The 21,068-nt window shown below is 45.5% G+C and overlaps 2 protein-coding genes across 4 annotated transcripts in view; one reads left to right on the top strand and one right to left on the bottom strand.

Annotated features, from left to right (window-relative positions):
- TBC1D8B (TBC1 domain family member 8B) overlaps positions 1-20,735 on the bottom strand; it is an 84,130-nt gene extending 63,395 nt beyond the window's left edge. For 2 of the 3 annotated variants that reach the window (XR_013813200.1, XM_079764873.1), the window contains exon 1: positions 20,451-20,735. Coding sequence is in view for 1 of the 3 variants with exons in the window: in XM_079764873.1 (XP_079620999.1) it covers positions 20,451-20,580 (130 nt within the window). In the remaining 2 variants the exon portion in view is untranslated. Of the gene's footprint in view, positions 1-18,035; positions 18,337-20,450 lie in introns of those variants that run through there. The other variant, XM_079764874.1, reaches the window with a different exon arrangement.
- LOC307096019 (treacle protein-like) lies at positions 1,707-5,860 on the top strand (the record flags this gene model as incomplete). The annotated part of the gene is given in 7 exon segments (XM_079765621.1): positions 1,707-1,710; positions 2,721-3,417; positions 3,419-3,616; positions 3,618-3,724; positions 3,727-3,788; positions 3,792-5,027; positions 5,030-5,860. Coding segments are annotated over 7 exon segments (3,135 nt in total).
- Positions 20,736-21,068: the final 333 nt, after the last annotated feature.

Below are 21,068 nucleotides of genomic sequence, written 5' to 3'. Positions count from 1 at the left end.
AGCATCCTGCCATACAAGTTATACCAAACTTTTTAAAGAAAGTCACCACCATAATTGATGTTAAATACTTTTTTATTAAATGGCATAGCAAAATAACAAAAGAAGCAAGGTTCCATAATTTAAGAAAATAGGCAATTTACAGGTGATGATTATTGTTCATGAACCCATTCTTTGTTTTAATTATTTGTTTGTTTGTTTGTTTATTTATTTATTTATTTATTTATTTATTTACTAGAGGCCCGGTGCATGAAAATTCATGCACTGGAGGGGGGTCCCTCAGCCCAGCCTGCCCCCTCTCACAGTCTGGGAGCCCTCAGTAGCAGGAGGCGACCCAGCAATCAGGGGAAGGCGATGCCCCATCACACCTCTGCTGCTGCCACTGCTGGTAGCACAAGCCTCAGCCGGTCCTGGTTACCTGAGCCTCGGGCAGCCATGGGCTGTGGGCATCACCATCTTTGAGGGTGGGACAATTAGCATATTCCCTTCTTATTGGCTGTGGGCGCCTCCATCTTTGAGGGCGGGGCAGTCAATTAGCATATCCCCTCCTTATTGGCTGTGGGCACCGCCATCTTTGAGGGCAGGGCAGTCAATTAGCATATTCCCTCTTTATTGGCTATGGGCGCCGCCATCTTTGAGGGCAGGGCAGTCAATTAGCATATTCCCTCTTTATTAGATAGGATTTATTTTAATCTAACGTTTTATTTTGAAACACTTTCAAACTCACATAAAACTTGGAAGAAGAGTACAAAGAGCCATTTGTATAGGAGAACAGCAATGACCTAAAGAAGGAGGAATAGACAAGTAGACCTTGTGCCCCCCACTAAATCAACTAGATTGTCCTTGGACACGAGGGTCCCCAGGATGCACCCTCATCCTCTACATTGTCAGCTCTTGCTGGCTGGGCCCACACTTGCCTCATGGAGGTGGTTGACAAACATCCCCAAAGGCCTGGATCCATCAATGCTCAGCCCAGGCCCGACACTTTCTGTACAGGTGACAAGGTTGAGAGAGCCCCGAGGAGCATAAAGGTACCCTCTCCCGCCCTCCCCAGCACTGATCACTGTCGCTGAATGTCTTCATCCCAAAGTCCAGGCTGCAGAAGTCCTGCACTGGCCAAGCCGTGTTTTATTTTTAATTTATTGATTTGAGAGAGAGAGAGAGAAACACCAATTTGTTGTTCCACTTATTAATGCATTCACTGGTTGATTCTTGCATGTGCTCTGACCAGGGATCAAACCCCCAACTTTGGCTTGTTGGGATGATTCTCTAACTAAATGAGCTACCCAGCCAGGTCTCAAACCAAATCTTTTTGGCTGAAGATATAGCACCACTGACTTTACAGATGAAAAATATACTAATAGGTCTTGTAGACCAACCTCCAGCATATTCATCTACACTATAGGATCCCTGAGAGAAAGCCTAGCTTTGTCCTTTATAACCCCAGAGTTTATTTCTCTTAAGGCAGCCTATTGCATTTCATTAATTGGAAAGCCTTTCTAAAATATGAAAGGATTTATATATATCCACATGGGCTGGCTTCATGGGCTTGGTGATTTGTCCATAGGGCCCCATTTAGCCTTGCCTGGTTAAATGCTCTATTGTCACCATCTTGAAATTCTTAATTTTTAAACAAAGAGCCCTGCTTGTTCCTTTTGTACTGAGCCCCACAAATTAGGTTATAGTGGTTATAACTGGGTAATGGGATAATGGGTAATTATTATTTTCCTTTTTTATACTTATACATATTGTCTGAAATTTTTACAATAACATTTTAAAATCTTTAAAATAGAAAAATAAAGCTACTTCTTACACACTTAAAAAAGGAAGGGCAGCCCTAGCTGGTTTGGCTTAGTGGATAGAGCGTGAGCCTGTGGACTGAAGGGTCCTGGGTTCGATTCCAGTCAAGGGCATATGTCCAGCTTTCGGGCTTGATCTCCAGTAGTGGGCATGATTCCCTCTCATCATTGATGTTTCTCTCTCCCTCTCCTTTCCCCTCTGAAATCAATGAAAATATTTTTTTTTAAAGGAAAGGGCACCCTGCCAGCCTGGCTCAATGGTTGAGCATTGACTTACACACCAGGAGATCATGATTCAATTCCTAGTCAGGGCATATGCCTGGGTTGTGGGGCTCAATCCCCAGTGTGGGGCATGTAGGAGGCAGCTGATCAATGATTCTTTCATCATTGATGTTTCTATCTTTCTTTCCCTCTCCCTTCTTCTCCGAAATCAATAAAAATGTATTTTTTTAAAGGAAGGTCATTCTTGGGATAAATAAAAGGTTACTTTGCAATTTGGGGGGGGGGGGGACACAAAATATATTATACTCTATTAAACATGATGGAAAAAAATTAAAAAAAATTAAACATGATGGGTCTTTAAATATGATCATAGCTAACTTGTCTCCTCCTCTTGCTTATTCTTCTCTTCTCCTAGGTTAAAATATACCTAGTTCTTTCAACTATTTTATTAGATTGTCTGGGCCTCTTATTATTTCTTCTACTATTCTCTTAACATATCTGTCAAAGGTCTCTTATAAAATGTGTCATTCAAACCTGAATACCAGATATGGTCTGAAAAATTGCAGGTTTGTTTATATTGGGGCTTTGTGGCTCTATTAATATAATCTATTATCATACTAGCATTTTTTAGCTACTACATCATATTATCATACTAAGTTGCTTTGATCTTTTTCACAAATATAAGCATTCTGTCCTATACAGTTAATTTTTTTAAAAAAAACCTAAAAGCAAAGGCAGGGAGGCCAGACGAGGACTCAGAGAGCAGCAGTGAGGAATCGGACAGTGAGGAGGAGGCGCCAGCTGCTAAGACTGCACTTCAGGTGAAAGCCTCAGGGAAAACCCCGCAGGTCAAAGCTGCCTCAGCCCCCACCAAGGCATCCCCCAGGAAAGGGGCTGTCCCAGCACCCCCTGGGAAGGCAGGGCCTGCAACTGCCCAGGCCAAGGCAGGGAGGCCAGAGGAGGACTCAGAGAGCAGCAGTGAGGAATCGGACAGTGAGGAGGAGGTGCCAGCAGTGGTACCTGTAACCTCAAACCTGGCTCAGGTAAAGCCCTTGGGGAAAAACTCCCAGGGCAGAGCCACCTCAGCCACGGGACCCTCTGGGAAAGGCGCTGTCCCAGCACCCCCTGGGAAGGCAGGGTCTGCAGCCACTTTGGCTCAGGCTCAGAAGCGGGAGGAGGACTCAGAGAGCAGCAGTGAGGAGTCAGACAGTGAGGAGGAGGCATCTGCGGCCACAACTCCAGCCCAGGCAAAACCAGCTATGAAAGCTCCGACCAAGGCCTCCCCAAGGAAGGGCACTCCCATTACCCTTGCATCTGCCAAGGTCCCCCCAGTGCGAGTGGACACAGCGACTTCGCCAGCCTGCATATTCTCCCCAGCTGTGGCCAGCGGCCCCCAGAGGCGGGGGGGAGGATTCTTCAAGCAGGGAGGAATCAGAGGGTGAGGAGGAGGCAGCTCCTGCCACAGCAGGGGCACAGGCTAAGTCTGTGGGGAAAAACCTCCCAGTGAAAGCTGCCTCAGGGCAAGGGACCGCCCTGGGACTCCCTGGGAAGGCAAGGCCCATGTTGGCTCAGGTCAAAGCTAAGACACACGAAGACTCAGAGCAGTGAGGAAGAATCAGACAGTGACGAGGCTCCCTTGGCTCCAGCACAGGTGAAGGCCTCAGTGCAAACCTCTCAGAGCAAAGCCCACCCTGCTCCCACCAGAGTGGTTCAGCCAATGGGGCAGCATCAGCTCCCAGGAAAGTGGTCACTGCAGCTGTTCAAGCCAAATAGGGGTCCCCGGCCAAGGCAAAGCTGCCAGTGAGAACCCCCCAGAGCAGTGCCATCTTGGTGAGGGGCCAGGTGTCTGTGCCAGCTGTGGGGAAGGCAGCGGCCCCAGCAGCCCAGGCCCCAGGGCCAGTCGAGGATGACTCAGAGAGCAGTGAGGAAGAGACCGATATCAAGGGGGAGGCACCCACTCCGGCAAAGCCCTCAGGGAAGACCACCCAGGTCAGAACTGCCTCGGCCCCTTCCAAGGGGTCCCCCAGGAAAGGGGTTGCCCTGCTACCCCCTGAGAAGACAGGACCCACGGTCGCTCAGGCTAGGAAAAAAAAGGACTCGGAGAGCAGCAGCGAGGAGGAGTCGGACAGCGACAGGGAGGCACCAGCAGCTGTGACCCCAGCTCAGAAGAAGAGTAACTCCAAAGCTGCCAAAAGTAACACACTGGCCCCAGCAACCCCAAAGAAGAATGCCGAGGGGTCCTCGGAGAGCAGTGACGAGGAGCTGCCGGCAGGCCAGGTGATTAACACCCCTCTGATTTTTGTCGACCCTAATCGTAGTCCAGCTGGTCAGGCTGCTACCCCTGTGCCCACCCAGGCTGCAAGTGCCCCGCAGAAGGCCAGGAGCTCCTCGTCCGAGAGCGAGGATGAGGATGTGATCCCCGCTACGCAGTGCTTGACTCCCGCCATTAGAACCAACGCAGTGACCATGCCCACGGCCCACCCAAGGACAGCCCTCGGAGCCAGCCTTGGGGCCAGCAGCCGTGAGGTGTCCAGTCGGGTGACAAAAGGCAAGAAGCAGGAGGCACCTGCCACTCAGGTGACAAAGAGGAACCTGGCTAACCTCCCGCTGACCCAGGCTGCCCTGAAGGTCCTTGCCCAGAAAGCCAGTGAGGCCCAGCCTCCTGTTGCCAGAACCCTGTCTTCAAGTGGGATTGACGGTGCCCTAGGCTCACTCCCTGTGGCGAGTCCCCAGAGCACCCCCGTGAACGCAGGAGTGACCAACCAGGTCAGAAAGCCCAAGGTTCCTGCAGTCCAGCGGGCCACAGTCCCTCCCTTGGGACGCCCCAAAGCCAAGGCCTCTGGGACCTCAGATGATAGCGACAGCAGCAGCAGCTCTTCAGGGAGTGAGGAGGATGCGAAGAGGCCCCAGGCGGCCCTGTTGGCCCACAGGCTGGGGCCAGCACCCGCTGGGAATGAGACCTTGGTGGAGGAAACCCCAGCAGAGTCCAATGAGGATGAGGTGGTAGGCTCTACCAGGTAGAGCCTTCCCAGTCTCTCCTCTCAGGTTATGTGCCCCCTGGGTTGACTCCAGCCAATTCCCAGGCTGCAAAGGGCACTTCCAAGCCAGACCCCAACCCCTTGGTTTCCTCTGCTTCGGCCACCAAAGATGTCCCGGATGGCAAGCAGAAAGTGGAGCCCCAACCAGCACCAGGCACCACGTCCCCTACAACAGGCAGAAGAGAGGCCAGCACCACACCTCAGAAGCCCGGGAAGGGGGCCAGGAGCACCGAAGCCTCAACGCTGGCCCTGCACAGCAACATCGCCCGGTGGCTCCTGAGTGAGCCCTGGCCCCTGAGCGAGGCCCAGGTCCAGGCCTCGGTGGTGAAGGTCCTGGCAGAGCTGCTGGAGCAGGAGAGGAAGAAGGCTGTGGGCACTGCCAAGGAGGGCAGCAAGGAGAGCCACAAGCGGAAGCTGTCGGGAGAGCAGGCAGTGGCCAGGGCCCCCAAGAGCAAGAAGAAGCTGGTGGCCGAGGGAGGCAGGGAGGGTGCTGTTTCCTCAGAAAAGGCCCCCAGTACTACCCAGGGGAAATCTGAGAAAGACACAGCAAGTGGTGGCAGCAAAGAGAAGGACAAGCCAGAAGGGGAGCCAGAGATGGTGATGGTTGAGGGTGGAGGCCAAGCCAACCCAAAGAACAAGGAGAGAAAAAAATCTAACAAGGAAAAAAAGAAAAAGAAGAAGAAAGCCCAAAAGGCCTCAACCAAAGACCCTGACTCACAAATACAGAAGAAAAAGAAGACAGAGCAGCAGACTGAGGAGCACAAGACGTCAGAAGAAGATGGCCAGCCGCAGTGTCGGTGCTAGCTCAGCCCACAAGCCCTGCAGAGGTTGGTCTGAGGAGGAGGAGGGAGTGTGCCCAGTTCTGAGACCTCCACTCGCTGACCCCGCACCTGACTTCCATCCTGACACAGGACATTTCGTATAGATGTGTACAGTGTGTGTGTGTGTGTGTGTGTGTGTGTGTGTGTGTATTTTTTTTAAGTGACAGACCCAACATGCCCAGAGGCCTCAGGACCTGCCACCCCTTTCCCCTGCAGGCCTAGTGAGGCCCAGCCTGCCGCTCCTTCCACGGCCCTGGTCCCTGGCTAATACTGAGGGTTTGTCTTCCTTTTGTCAGTTTTTTCCTGTTTTGTGTTTTTGTAAGAACTCAGAAAATAAAAGACTTGAAGGAAAGGTGCAAGTTCTAGTGCACCTGGGGCAAAAAATAAAAAACCTAAAAGCAGTGCATATTTACCCATGTTAAATTTTATCTCATTGATTTCAGCTGAGCATTCTAATTTGCCAAGATCTTTCTGAATCCTGATTTTATCTTCTAGTATCTCAATCTAAACTGCAAATATAAATGATTTGGAGTTTTTGAACCTACTCAAGCTCAAGTTTGCAAGCTACGGAAGCCCAGAGTTTCTAATTTAATTCATCTGGGGTAGGGATTGGGTATTCTATTTTTCCAACTTTGTATTATAAAATTTTTCATTCATATAAAAAGTAGAGAGAATATATTGCAACCTCTATGTGACCATCACCTAACTTCAATAATTATCATCACTTTGTCAGTCTTCTGTCGTTTACTCCATTTAAAGTAAATACCAGACATCATATCAATATCATTTTACCCATAAATACTTGTGTCATTTAGTTTGTTTTAAAAGTTTCTCAGTTGAATCTAACATGCAGCCAGTGTTGACAAAACTGATCTATGGTAGTAATTTTCCCTTTCAATTTTCGGACACCTGCAAATTTGATAAACATTTTTTTTGTGTGTAAGATCAATTATAATGATGCACAAGTAGGACCAATGGTGGATTGTTGGAGGGGAGGCCATTAAAACAGCCACAGCTTGAAGATGGTACTCATTATCAATTTGCTAATTTGACAAGTGGCTCTTTCTACTTGTAAACTAGACTGAGGGCAATGTGTAAGGCAACACTGCTCTAGCTACAGGAGAGTCATTTAAATGAACTTCCTAATTACAAACAAGATTTATTTCCATTCTAAGTAAAATATTGAATTATAAATTTTGGCCATAAAATTGAAACTTTATAGTAGATTCTGTCATTAATTGCCATATTCACAAAGTCAAACAAGTACACCTTTACTGAATTTTTTATAATCTCAATTTATTAAGTGTTAATGAACAAACTAGTAAACTGCCAACACACTTGGTAGGAAATACATTCAAACAGGAGAACGTAGTGTTAGTAGGAAATACATTCAAATAGGAAAACATAGTGTTCTCAGTAGAGGTGTGGGTTTTTCCAATTCTACTGCTTTTGCTACCAGATCTAAGTCCTTAGAACAGTATTATGCATGCTTATTTTAGAATAATCTAGCTGCCACAGTTGGTATTCTGAAAGCTACCAACATAAAGCTCATTAAAAAACAGTTAATAATAATTCTCCTTTTGTTCTGTTTTCCCTCTCCCTGGATTTTTAAAATACATTTACTTGAAAACTGGAAATATGTAAGCATTCATTTCATTCCCTAATTGAAATCTTTACTCATTGAAGGATTTACAAAAATATTTTAGTGAAGTAACTGATACCCAAAATGGCAGATTACAATGGCATGGGGGGGGTGGGGGGTGGGGAAGAATGCATGAATTATCAATCAAGCCTAGTTACATTTCTAAAGATTAAAACATAGGGAACTATGAGAATTGTTACTGATAGATCCTCCCTTCCCACAACTGATGGACGGAGTATGATGTAAACTCCACCTGCAGCCGGACATTCCTGAACACTTTATATGGACTGTACATTGAACCACCAATCAGCACCTGCCAAATACCCTAAGCCCCTGATTCCTAAGTCCCTAGGTCCCTAATCATGTGTCTTACATGATACTACCAATCAGCGTGTGTTGAGTGCCCTAAGCCCCGTCCCCCCCTTTCCTCCCCTCAAAAGGCGCTTTCACCCCGGCACACCCTCTTTTTTTCCCTCTAGAAGGCAGCCGGCAGGGTCATCTCCTCCAATAAAGCCTGTGTCCTGGTCTCTGGCCCTCTGTTTCATCTTTCATAATGGTGCCGAAACCCGGGACGAAGAACCTGGGTGAGCACAGACGATCCTCGAACCTAACCCCGAGCTTCTGACTCCTGCTCTGACTCTGCTCGGTGGCATGGTTCTGAGTCGATTGGCCTGCTCAGAACACTTCTCGAACCCTGCCGTACCAGGACACGTGGGAATCTCGTCGCTTTCTTACCGGTAGGCTTCAGGGACTCCCCCCCCACCCCACCCTCATTCCCTTGACCTGGAAGGGCCTCGGAGTTTTCCCGTCTCCTCAGCTTCACGTCTTCTCAAAAGCCCAGGTGCCTGGCTGGGAAAACTCTGCTAGTCTCTACGGGAAAGGTCTCAGGGTGACGACCTTGGAACCTTCTCTCGTGTCTGTCTCTCTCTCTCTCTCTCTCTCTCTCTCTCTCTCTCTCTCTCTCTCTCTCTCTCTCTCTCTCGTTGGTTGACGGAGAAAAAGGATGCTTCTTCTTTCCTCCCCAACTTCTCGTTGGCCCTTCCCTCCGGTCCTGGGAACCTCTCAATCCAAACCCCCCTCGTAACATTCCAATATAATTTTGCCACCGGATTGGAAAGCGTTCGAGACTCCTATGAACAGGCTTCCCCTCCCCACCCACCCTCCCGCTCTCCCCCCTTGCTTTATTCCTCACGTTCCACTCATCAGATCCTCCTTGCAAAGTCCTCTTTGCCCTCTCAAACCCCTTTCTCTGTCTTCTGACTCTTTCAACCCAGCTCAGCAGATCATTCCTCTCCACGTGTCTCATCCCGCCACCTCCTTACAACCCTAAACCTGTCCCTCTCTGACTAAGCACTCTTTTTCCCAGGTCAACGCCGGAGTGCAGGAGTCCTTGGCGGACTCCGTTTAACCTTTTTTTCCCCTTAACACACACTGGTCCCGCCCACTGACCAATGGCGCGGCGGTGGCTGCTGCTGCTACAGCGGCGGCATTTACACGCCTCTCCTTTCCCTCAGGTTCGCTTCCTGAGCCTCGGTCTCCCTGAAACGCCCCTCCTGGTCCCCCCATCATTATGGGAGGCAGGATGGGGCATTTCTACCTCTGAGAATTCTAACCGCCCTCCTTGCCCTGTCCTCTCTGCCAATCTCCCCTCCCGTGACCTCCAGCAAATGAATTCACAGGTGGCTTGCCATTTCCCTTCTCACTCTCTGATCTTTCTTAAATTGAAAAACGCCTAGGCTCTTTCTCTTCAGACCCTCTTAACCAGCAGCCGCCTTCTCCCCAGTCCCAGAGCCCAAATCCTGAGAACCTGAGCTCCAAAACAGCCTTTCCCATCTAACACTCATTCTCAGGCCCAAAGACTGCCTTCCTCAACAGCCTCTTCTACTCTCACGTCCACTCTACCCCTGAGGGAGGCAGCAGGAACTGAGGGCACACTCTTTGAGTCCATGTCCCATTCTCTATGTCCAGCCTCACAGATTGAGAGGCATCTCAGGTTTCTTTTTCCACTGACCTGACCACCTTTACTCCCCGACATACGCCGCAACTGCAGGTCCACAAACCCCTCAAAAGACCTCGTTAACCTGACCTTTAAGGTCTTTAATAATAGAGACAAGGATATCCAAATCCAAAATCAAAGGCGAGATCAGCCAAGGCGGAGGCCCAGTAGGGGGCCTTCCAGCTCCTAGCCACCACTCTCATGAACCCCAAACGAAGTGCCGGTCCTCCAACCGCGGGTAAGTCAGGGGCTAAGCCTCCTCCGGGCTCATGCCTCAAATGCAGCAAGGAAGGACACTGAGCCAAGTCCTGCTCAAACCCGAGACACCCGTCTGGGCCCTGCCCACGGTGCAGAAGGGAAGGCCACTGGAAATCAGACTGTAGTCTGGCTCCTCCCGGTCTGGCCTCAGCCAGTCCAGCATGGCCGCCCTCTGAATCGGTTTAGAGCTCCCAGACCTCCTGGGACTGGCCACTGAAGAAGCTGCCCAGGCCCTGACAGGACCCCACAGACTTACATCACCAGGACAGAGCCTCGGGTAACGACTGTGGTGGCAGGTAAGCCGATCTCCTTTTTAATTGACACTGGGGCCACTTATTCTGCCCTCTCCAAATTCGCTGGGACCCTTGTCCACTCCTCAGTCTCTATTATGGCGGTTGACGGATCAGTCTCACAGCCATTAGCCACCTCACCTCTACACTGCATCTTACTAAATTCCCCCATTCACTCTTTTCTCATTCTACCTCGGTGCCCAGCCAGGGCTACCATGCATTCCCTCAATAAAACCCAGTTGTCCCAAACCACAGTTACCTACCTCAGTTTTACCCTCTTACCCCAAAAGGCCAAGCCATTCCTTGGACTGTAAACGCCTTATCTCCTTATCTCCTCTATGATCATTATCTGTAGGAAGAATGTGCCGGTTTGGGACTGAAGGGGCTAGAGGCCTGGCTAGCCTGAGAACCGGCTACGGAGCCTGCTCCCTCCCCCGCTGCCTTTTCTAGCATACAATACTGAAACATAGATTGCTAGACATGTTTAGAAATACTTAATAGGAGGTCTGAGGCATGGTTATGCATTTTTGAAGGACATAGAAAGAAGGTTTGAAGGCTAATTTGAAAGTGAAATTTGTGAAGGTTGGTGCATGTGATGAGATGGAGAAAAGTAGAAAGAAAAAAAAGAAAGAAAGAAGTTACTCTGAGCAAGAAAGTGAGGCTTCAGTCTCCAGGCCTGGCAGGACAAGGTTTCTGGATACTTCTTAAGCTAAACCAGAATATTCAGTGTCTAACCTCTTATCCAACCATCCAGGTCCCTGACTCTCACTACTCCTTTCCTTCCCTTTCCCTCCCACTTTCACTGCAACACAATCTCAATTACTCATTTGTCACCCCTTATTGGTAGTGCCATGGTGACCACCCTCAAAAAGGAATCTCATGCCCTTTAGTCCACCTCTTCTCCCTACACCTTTCAGCTTGACTCCATGATAGGGATTTTTCTTCCCCTGTGAAGAAAACACATACATCTGTCTCCCCATCAGCTGGACAGGAACCTGTATTCTCATCTATCTCTCACCCAATGTAGATGCAGCCCCAATAATCAGTCTTTACCTGTCCCCGTAACCCATCATATCTGACACAAAAGAGGAGTCCAGATAATCCCTCTCCTCCTAACCCTCAGCATCACAGCAGGAGTTGGAACTGCCACAGGGAGCTTAACCACTGCTCTACCTACTTTGAAACCCTGTTTCAGGACCTACAAGAAACATGTGGATGCCCAGCAAGGGGCAAAACAGGGAAAACAAAAACCTCACCCCCAGGGTAACCTATTCTCCCCTTTCATATCACTAGTGAGGCAACTGAGACCCCTACTCTTTTCCCCCTAAAAATAACATCTAAGTCTCAGTTGTATTTCAGGCCCAGAAAAGCAGCAAAACCAGACAAGTGATGCTGTGGCAGCCTCAGGACCAGCTTTTACCTCCCAAGTGACTCAACAGGATTGCTCTCAAGACTTCACCAACCAGTCTCTTGGAGCTGCACTCCTCATCCAGCATGGAAAACACTACTTGTTTGTGGCTCACTTACTCCATGGCACCTCCCACTATTAGGCCCACTGGTATCTATACTCTTAATTTTGCTCTTTGGCCCATGTCTCATGCGTTGTTTCACTAGTTTCTTTCAGAACAGAATGCAGGCGTTCGCCAACCAGAAGGTGGGAGAGATCTATCTGGCACTGAATTCAGAACCTAACACCAGAATCTTTGAGACCCCGGGTAGATGCCCCTAACAACGCCCCCTCTCAGCTGGAAGCAGTTACAGAAGATGGACCTCCACCCCCTGACCTTGCCCGGACTCTCAATTTTTTTAAATATTAACAAAAGCCTGGAATGATAGATCCTCCCTTCCACCAACTGATGGACGGAGTATGACGTAAACTCCACCTGCAGCCGGACATTCCTGAACACCTTATATGGACTGTACATTGAACCACCAATCAGCACCTGCCAAATACCCTAAGCCCCTGATTCCTAAGTCCCTAGGTCCCTAATCATGTGCCTTACATGATACTACCAATCAGCGTGTGCTGAGTGCCCTAAGCCCCGTCCCCTCTTTTCCTCCCCTTAAAAGGCGCTTTCACCCCAGCACGCCCTCTTTTTTTCCCTCTGGAAGGGAGCCGGCAGGGGTCTTCTCTCCAATAAAGCCTGTATCCTGGTATCCCATGGTCTCCGGCCCTCTGTTTCATCTTTCAGTTACCATCTTTATTTATAGCATCTTCTTACATTGTAAGACTTGATGCATAATGTACAAAAAGAGTAGCCCCACAGAAACTAAAGAAAATAACAGCATTTGAATTCCTAGATGCAAAGCAATAAGCAAGTGTGGCCACAAATGAATAAATTCATATATAGTACAGTACTTTAAAAACATTATTTAGAAAAAATAAAGCTGACCATTATTTTGGTAAGTTTAAAACAAGAGGACAACAATTATAGTGATAAAAATCAACAAATGTGATTATCCCTTGTTTTAAAAATTCACTTCTTTTTACTGGAGTGAGAAAAATAAGACCACCTAGGCTGGAGTGGAAAGAGTAGAACAAAAATAACAAAGGTTTAATTCTCAGGTCCCTTTAATTTTCTATCTCAGGTCTCCATCTTCCATAGATGAGGTCATTGTTCTTTAACCTTTTCTAATTGCTAAGGGCACTATCTCTTGATTCTCATATTCTCAATCACAAGTAAATGAATATGGAATAACTGCTAAGTCCCCAACAACTGCCATTTTTGGCTTTTGTACTATAATATTATTCCTCCCACTTAGAATGCCTTTCCCATCTCATCCCAGATACTGTTAGTGCTCATAGATGGCTGATTTAATTCAAAAACAATCCAAACTGGTTTTTGGCAAATTGCGCCACAGATGTCACACTGGAATTCTGCCAGCAGAATACCACCTATTGTTATTTAGTTGTGTTTTTTTTAAATTTAATAAATCTTTATTGTTCAGATTATTACAGTTGTTCCTCTTTTTCCCCCCCATAGCACCCCTCCACCTGGTTCCCACCCCACCCTCTTCTCTTACCTCCCCCCCACTGTCCTCATCAATAAGTGAACGATTTTTTGTCCAGTCTCTTCCCGCACCCCCCACACCCCTTTACCCCTGAGAGTTGTCAGTCCACTCCCTTTCTATGCCCCTGATTCTATTATATTCACCAGTTTATTCTGTACCTCAAAATTTTAATTCACTCGATTTTCAGATTCACTTGTTGATAGATATGTATTTGTTGTTCATAATTTTTATCTTTATCTTTTTCTTTTTCTTCCTCTTCTTAGAGAATACCTTTTAGCATTTCATATAATACTGGTTTGGTGTTGATGAACTCCTTTAGCTTTTTCTTATCTGTGAAGCTCTTTAGCTGACCTTCAATTCTGAATGTCAGCTTGGCTGGGTAGAGTACCCTTGGTTGTAGGTTCTTGCTACTCATCATTTTGAATACTTCTTGCCACTCCCATCTGGCCTGCATAGTTTCTGTTGAGAAATCAGCTGACAATCGTATGGGTGTTCCCTTGTAGGTAATTAACTGTTTTTCTCTTGCTGCTTTTAATATTCTCTCTTTGTCTTTTGCTCTTGGAATTTTAATTATGATGTGTCTTGGTGTGGTCCTCTTTGGATTCCTTTTTTTGGGGGTTCTGTGCGCTTCCTGGACTTGTAAATCTATTTCTTTCACCAGGTGGGGGAAGTTTTCAGTCATTATTTCTTCAAATAGGTTTTCAATATCTTGCTCACTCTCTTCTTCTGGCACCCCTATAATTCTGATGTTGGTACACTTGAAGTTGTCCCAGAGGCTTCTTACACTATCTTCAAATTTTTGGATTCTTTTTTCTTTTAGCTTTTCCAGTTGAGTGATTTTTGCTTCTTTGTATTTCAAATCTTTGACTTGATTCTTGCATTCCTCTAGTTTGCTGTTGGGTGTCTGTATAATATTTTTTATTTCAGTCAATGTATGTTTAATTTCTAGTTGGTCATTTTCCATATCCTCGAGGGTCTCTCTCGTATCAATGGTCTCGCTAAATTTATCGGCCTTTTCTAGGAAATTCTTGAAAAACCTTATAACCGTGGTTTTGAACTTTATCTCCAGTCATTTGTTTTCCTCCATTTCTTTTGTTTTTGATCTGTTTCTTTGTCTCCCCATTTTTGCTGCTTCCCTGAGTTGGTAGGGTAGTTTTGTGTGCTAGTTGTTCTATATGGCCCAGTGGTTCGGCCTCCCAGTCACCTGAGGTGGACACGCTTGGTGCACCCCTTTATGGACTGTGTGTACAGCCTTGTTGTAGTTAAGTCTTGCTTGTTGTTGGTATCAGTGGGAGGAGTTGACCTCCAGGCCAATTGGCTGTGAGGATCAGCTGTGTCTACACCGGGAGACAGCCTTATTTGACTAGACTTGCAAAATTGTAAAATCCTCTGTGCTCAGCTTGGATGGGGCGGAGTTTCAGGGTGGAGCCTACAGCCTTGGCTTCTGTAAGCCCCGCCCTATGAGGTTCCTGGGTCTCAGTGTCCCTCGGTACTAGCTGCAAGCACCTCTGAGAGAAAGGCGCCCTGGAGTTTCGCCCACTGCCAAACAGTCTAGTCTCTCCCCCAATGAATCTGGATTCCCAGATTCTCGCCCGGAACTGGGGTTCAGTGCAGTCGGAACTGGGGTTCAGCGCAGTCCGGAGTTTTTGTCTCCTTCCCGCTAGGGCAATCCAGCGGCACAGTCAACAGTCTGTCCTCTGTGCGGATTCACATGCGTGCCTCCGGAACTCTGCCTTTCGCTGCTCCCCTGAGTTTCCTCCTTACAGCCCAGATTCCCCCAGTATGAGCCTGGGTCCCCAGGGTCTCGCCCGGAACTGGGGTTCAGTGCAGTCGGAGCTGGGGTTCAGCGCAGTCCGGAGCTTTTGTCTCCTTCCTGCTTGGGCAACCCAGCTGCACAGTCAACAGTCCGTCCTCTTTGAGCATTCACGTACGCGCCTCTGGAGCTCTGCCTTTCCCCGCTCCCCTGAGTTTCCGCCTTACAGCCCAGATTCCCCCAGTATGAGCCTGAGTCCCCAGGGTCTGGCCCAGAACTGGGGTTCAGTGCAGTCGGAACTGGTGTTCAGTGCAGTCCAGAGCTTTTATCTCCTTCCTGCTAGAGAATGCCAGCCAGGCACTCAGCCGCCCTGTCCTCTTCGGCTCCGTCCTCTCAGCACGCCCGCGCCCATGTCTCCGTACCTCAGGCTTTTACAGCTCCTCTGATTTTCCTTGTGGTTTTCTCTTTCCTTCTAGTTGTAGAAATTCCAGTCAGTCAGCTTTCCTGTGGTTCTGGACGATGTCTGTTTTGTCTTTTAGTTGTATTTTTGAAATTGTTGTGCGAGGCTGCAGTTTAGGTGTTTACCTATGCCACCATCTTGGTTTCTCCCCCACCTATTGTTATTAAGCACTATTTTTAGGAAATCTTTGTATCATTTAACAGGACATCTTATCAGCATACTTTACACCAGAGCTGGCCTTGGAAAATTGTTTTTGGGATTTCAAATACCCCTTATTCGTGACTATTTAGAAGCTACCAAAACCAGGCTGATATTATTGACAACCTTAGTAATTATATAGTTTGCTTACTTGTTTATTATCTGTCTGTCCCACCAGGTTATAAACTGTGTGAGGGTAGGAACACTTTCTGTTTTATTCAACACTGTATACCCAGCATCCAGCACAGTAGCCAGCTACCACCCATTTCTCAGCTTTCCTTCACAGTAAAATTCCTAGAAAAATTATATATATATATTCACTCTGCTCCCAAATATCTGCTTGGCTCATATATTCTAGTCCCTCTAGTCTCTGCTCATATATCACTTAATAAGTCTTCTCAAACCAAATTTTTCTAAAATGCCCTCTCTATCCTTATACTTTACTTTATTTTTCCTCATATTGCTCATCACCACCAGCCATATAATACATTATTTGTTTATTTGCCTTCCTCAACTAATATGTTAGCTCCATAAGAACAGGGATTTTGTTTTGCTCACTGTTGTTATTGCTAGCACTTAAAACAGTGTTTGTTTGGTTTTTAGAAGGCACCTGTAGTTATCTGTTGAATGACTATATCTTGTTCCATTACATTTCCTTTTGTGCTTATATAGCAGCAGCAAGAGGTGGAAAACTGGGCAAATTTTCTAACAGAAAGGTAATGTAAAATCCATGTCATAGCTATACAACATGGTAAACATTACAGTGCTCTTTATTTTGCTATTAATTTTTAACTTACTTCACAGCCATAGTCGTTCTACTACTGTACAACAGAAGCATGGGATTTCACCAGCTGAATCTTTATTTCTTCAATTATTATGTTTTTAAAAACATAACTAAGATAACTAAAGTTATATGTACTCTTTAATACCACTCAGTAAGACAACAAGTGATATTTACATCTGTAAAAGTTCTATTTGAGAATTTCTAGGTTTTGGGCAATTGTAGATCAAAAAGTAATGCTACTGTGATATTTTATTCTAATTGTTGCACATTATTCTGATTATAAACCATAAATGCACAATCATCATCATACCCAAATTCTTGAATTATTAACTAGAAGTGTTTTGCTTTTACCGTGATATCATTGCATATTGGTCATAACGTTACTACTCCAAATCAATTTCTATGTACAACATGAGAAGAGTAATTACTAGGGAAAATGTTACTTAACATCTTACTCCTTCTTTAATAGATAAATGACTATCAAATGTTTATACAGTTGCTCACAGGTTTCAAAACTCACTTGACTCACAAAACAATGCTGTGAGGTAGAGAAGATGAGGAAACAAAACCTTTATAAAACAATTACAACTGAATAGAGGCATAAAAATAATAAAGAATCAGGAAAGATAAAGGAAGAAGGGTTAATGTGGTAAGTGGAATTGTTGGACTCGGTGGTGTATTCATGTATTTGTGGATGTTGGCTTACTGTTAACTTACTAAATAGAAACTCCCTAGGGTAACCCTTGGGGAGTGAAAAGCACTCTGTGTTCCTGTTTGTCAGATCTTCCTAAATCCCATACACTAAAGTTCTTAATAGAATGCAGCACCATAATTCCACTCAGGTAGTAGCTCCCATTTGAAAAGCAAAGCAAATTCACTTGTGCTTAATAAGCCAAATATGCATAAATTATTTTTAATCACATAAAATGAGGTGCTAAATTTAGATGCTATAGAAGAGAATTATCCTTAATCAGGCAGGAGGAACAAGGGATAATGTAAGGTAACTGCAAAAAATCCTGAATGGTGAATTACTTATCTAAATGAAAGAAAATAACTTTATCTTAAACTAATCTTATGTATAACAAAAATTTCCACAAGATATTCCACTCTGCTGGGAACCAGGACTATTAAGTAAGATAAAGTTAGACAAATGGTAAATAATCTATCAGATATTCACCAAAAGTGTTCCAGAATTTTAAAAAGGACCTCAGAATTCTAACTTCCAAATTAGTCTCCTATTATAACCATACTAGGGTTCTCTATTGCTCCAATTCCATTATTAGAAAAAATAAAGTCACCAACTCCACAGTAAAAGTCATTACATTGCTGGTGGTTATTGCCAATTATTACAAGGCAAAGAAATGAAATCTTAAAGATAGTACAACTATTAACATTTTGAGATGGTCATTATCTTTTCTTCATTAAACAAAATGTATAAATGAATCTTTTAAAGGAGTAGGATATAACACTGGATTTTAGCAAACAAAATGGACAAAGGCAAGCTTATGCTGGCACATAGTCAAACTCCTGTGGGAGCTAATTCACGTGTGGATTTGTAGTAAGTAAAGCACAGCAAAGCTCTTGGCTTCACAATTTTAGTAAAAATAAGGTAACTGAGCAGCCATGAAAATCAGCACACACTTAATTTAGCTCTAGACACCCCCCAAAAAACAAACACCTCTTGCCCTAGCTGGTTTGGCTCAGTGGATAGAGCATGGGCCGGCGACTGAAGGGTCCCTGGTTCGATTCCTGTCAAGGACACTACCTTGGTTGCAGGCTCAGTTCCTGGCTCTGGTTGGGGCACATGCTGGAGGCAACCAATTGATGGCACATCCATGTTTCTCTCTATTGGTCTCTCCTCCTCCCTTCCATTCTCTCTAAAAATCAATGGAAAAATATCCTTGTGAGGTGAGGATTAACAAAAACAACATCTCCTTGCTCCTTTCTTACCCATTGTTTAATTTACATGAAATATAGTGGCAGCTCTCACTTGGTAATTTCAAGCATCTTGACAATACCACAAGTAAAACAATCATGCAAAGATATAAATTGACCACAAAAATTTGGCTATGGATATTCTCAACATACAAGTGTGGTAGAAATCTTGGTTCATTTCTTCAGACAAATCTCTTATTCTAGAGATATGGGGAAGAGCAAATGAAAGTGGATGGGACAGAGATAAGAAACTGGTGCAATTGGTCTATGCTTTAAGAAAGCATGTCAAACGAAAAATCAAACACAGAAAACAAGGAGTGATCATTTAAAGGAAATGTGCAACAAGTAAAAAAAAACCATTTAATATATTACAGTGATTGGATTCTCAAGAATGACTTGCCTATTATTTTTCAGGAATATGGTTGTAAAAAGCAAAATACACTTCCTAATATGGGTAAATGTGGGCAAGAACATCAGAAAAATTCTGGTCAAACAGAATGACTGGGAACCAAAATATTATGCTGTAACACAGGGTTGTAAGGATCTATATAAATATATTTTGACTTGTTCTCAGTAGACTAAGAGGATAAATTACATCACTGGGTAATGATGAATACTGATTCTCAAATTTTAATCTGGAAAATATATGTATCTGTTAAATGGAAAGATTCCTCTGAGAAATAACACTTGCAACTTTTAAAAACCAGAAAACAAAATTTAAAAAAATGTTAATCTAATGAGGCAATTTTATTTGCCATATTTTCAAAAGAGCTTTTTTAGAAGCTGGATAAGATAGGTCTTGCAAGATTTTTTTTTAAATGTCCTTGTAGAAACTCAAAATTATTTCCATGCTGGGTGTGGCTTGAAAAAAGGAAATAGCAGTACACATCTTAACAACATACATTGATTTGGCACTATTAGCTTTCATTTTATCCTCTCAACTCTGTGAGATAAACACCATTTTGCAGAAGAGGAAAAGCAATGTCATCTCCTCCAGGAATCTTTATTCAACCCTTCAGTTATTTGGTTCTAATTATAATTTAGCTGGTTTACTAGTTACTGATTATAATTATAATTTGCCTGGATTACTGGTTACTTCCTCTTAACCAGACCCTCTCCCACTTATGAGGATTATGAGCACTGCAAGGCAGAGAACTGAATCTTAGGTCTTTGTACCTTGGCATTCCATGAGGCACCTAGTAGGCACTTACGGTTGAATAAATAAAAAAAAAAAATTTGATTTGTCAAATGCCATTTAACAAGAGATTCGAATGGGACTAAAAGGCAAAGTTTCTGACTCTTCCCTCTTTCTGCTACTCACACTGCCTAAATTAAGCCTGGTCCGCCACTTGAAGGCCACAACACCAAACTAGAATGTGTCACACAAAAATAGCTCTGGTCTTAGCAATGTCCAAAACTTGGAATGCTCCTACCCCAGTGGAGGGGTCTGAAAATCAAATTCTTTGGTGGCTTTAAGCACTTGACCAAGGAATAGTTCTTGATTTGTAAATCAAAGAATTGAAGGTAAGATGGATTAGACAGGAAAAGTTAAAACTTCCGTTGGTTTAATTGGTTTGCTTACAATCATGGCTTTGAAAGAAAGGGCAGCACCAAGCACTCAAGACAGAAGTAAACTGCGATGGTTACTTAGAGAGGGGAGCCCAAGGATTGAAACCTTGTAGACAAAGTAAAAGATGCTAAATTGGGAGAGGTCAGCAATTTGGTAGACCTCTCTCTCGCTCACCCCTCACTCCTTACTCTCAGTTGAAGCCAGTCCTTCTGAATGTGATGGGGCTCCTTCCTTTCTCACCATCCTCCCTGCCTCCCCCCGCCCCCCGCCCACACACACTTACACTCTTCAGGGTAGTGATTATCAATAGGGATTTTGTGAATATAGTTAAGTCCAAAACTGCGAATTGGCCCCGCTCACCAGCCTAAACGCGATCCGTGCAGGTCTAACACTCATCAGCCCCCTCCCCCATGAGAAGCGACAGGGAAGGTACTTTGCCTCAGAAACAACCCGTCCTCCCTTTCCCTGTCCCATCCAAAGAGCAACTGCAGATCCAGGGATGCATTCTCAGGACTCGAGGAGAGCAACGCAAAGGTGGTGGCGGGGGAAGAACCCCAGTCCTCCGCCCAGGGTTTAGGATCCGGAGGTGGGTGGCGACGAGTAACTGTTCTCCTCACCACCTTCTAAGTACCAGGGACCACGGCCCGGAGGCGCGTGAGGGTGGCCACAACTTACCTGTGAATCCCCCTCCGCCGTCTTCCCCATAGCCCCGACGCCTTTGCAGCACGAAGTAGTCATTGGACCTTTCCATCAGCCACAGCTTCAGCGCATTTTTCAGGAGCACCTCCTCAGGCTTCAGCCACATCGTCAAGAACTTTGTGCCGCCCGTGAGCAGCGACCTAAATCCCCTCTTCACCTCACCTTCCAACCCTCTTTTCCCTTCTACTTTTCCTCCCACCAAATCTTCTTCAGGAAGCAGTGGCTTAGGTTCAGATTTTCCACACTTCCCCCAACCCTCCTTCTCTCCCACGTAGGCAGCGAGATCGCCAATTCCCTCCCACAGCGCTACCTCCGGACAGGGAAATAGTCCCGCTTCATTTCTGGGAATTGTAGTTTCCTACCCGCTTTTCTGTACTCATCCCACTGGAACGCAGGACTACACTTCCCATAATCCTCTGGAGTGAGAGCTGAGTGGGGGTGCTTTCAAAGTGGGTCCCGCCACCAGTTAAGTGTATTTTGCCTATCTAAAATTTAACCCTTTGCACTCGCTTGCTTTTTTCTCGATTCCTTTATTCTAATGCTAACCCTGTCGAGTCACACTCAACATCCGAGTGCAAAAGGTTAAAGCGGGGT

The sequence above is a fragment of the Cnephaeus nilssonii genome, assembly GCF_951640355.1.
Source record: "Cnephaeus nilssonii genome assembly, chromosome: X".
Lineage (NCBI taxonomy): Eukaryota > Metazoa > Chordata > Mammalia > Chiroptera > Vespertilionidae > Cnephaeus > Cnephaeus nilssonii.
This window is presented reverse-complemented; position numbering and strand designations above follow the sequence as displayed.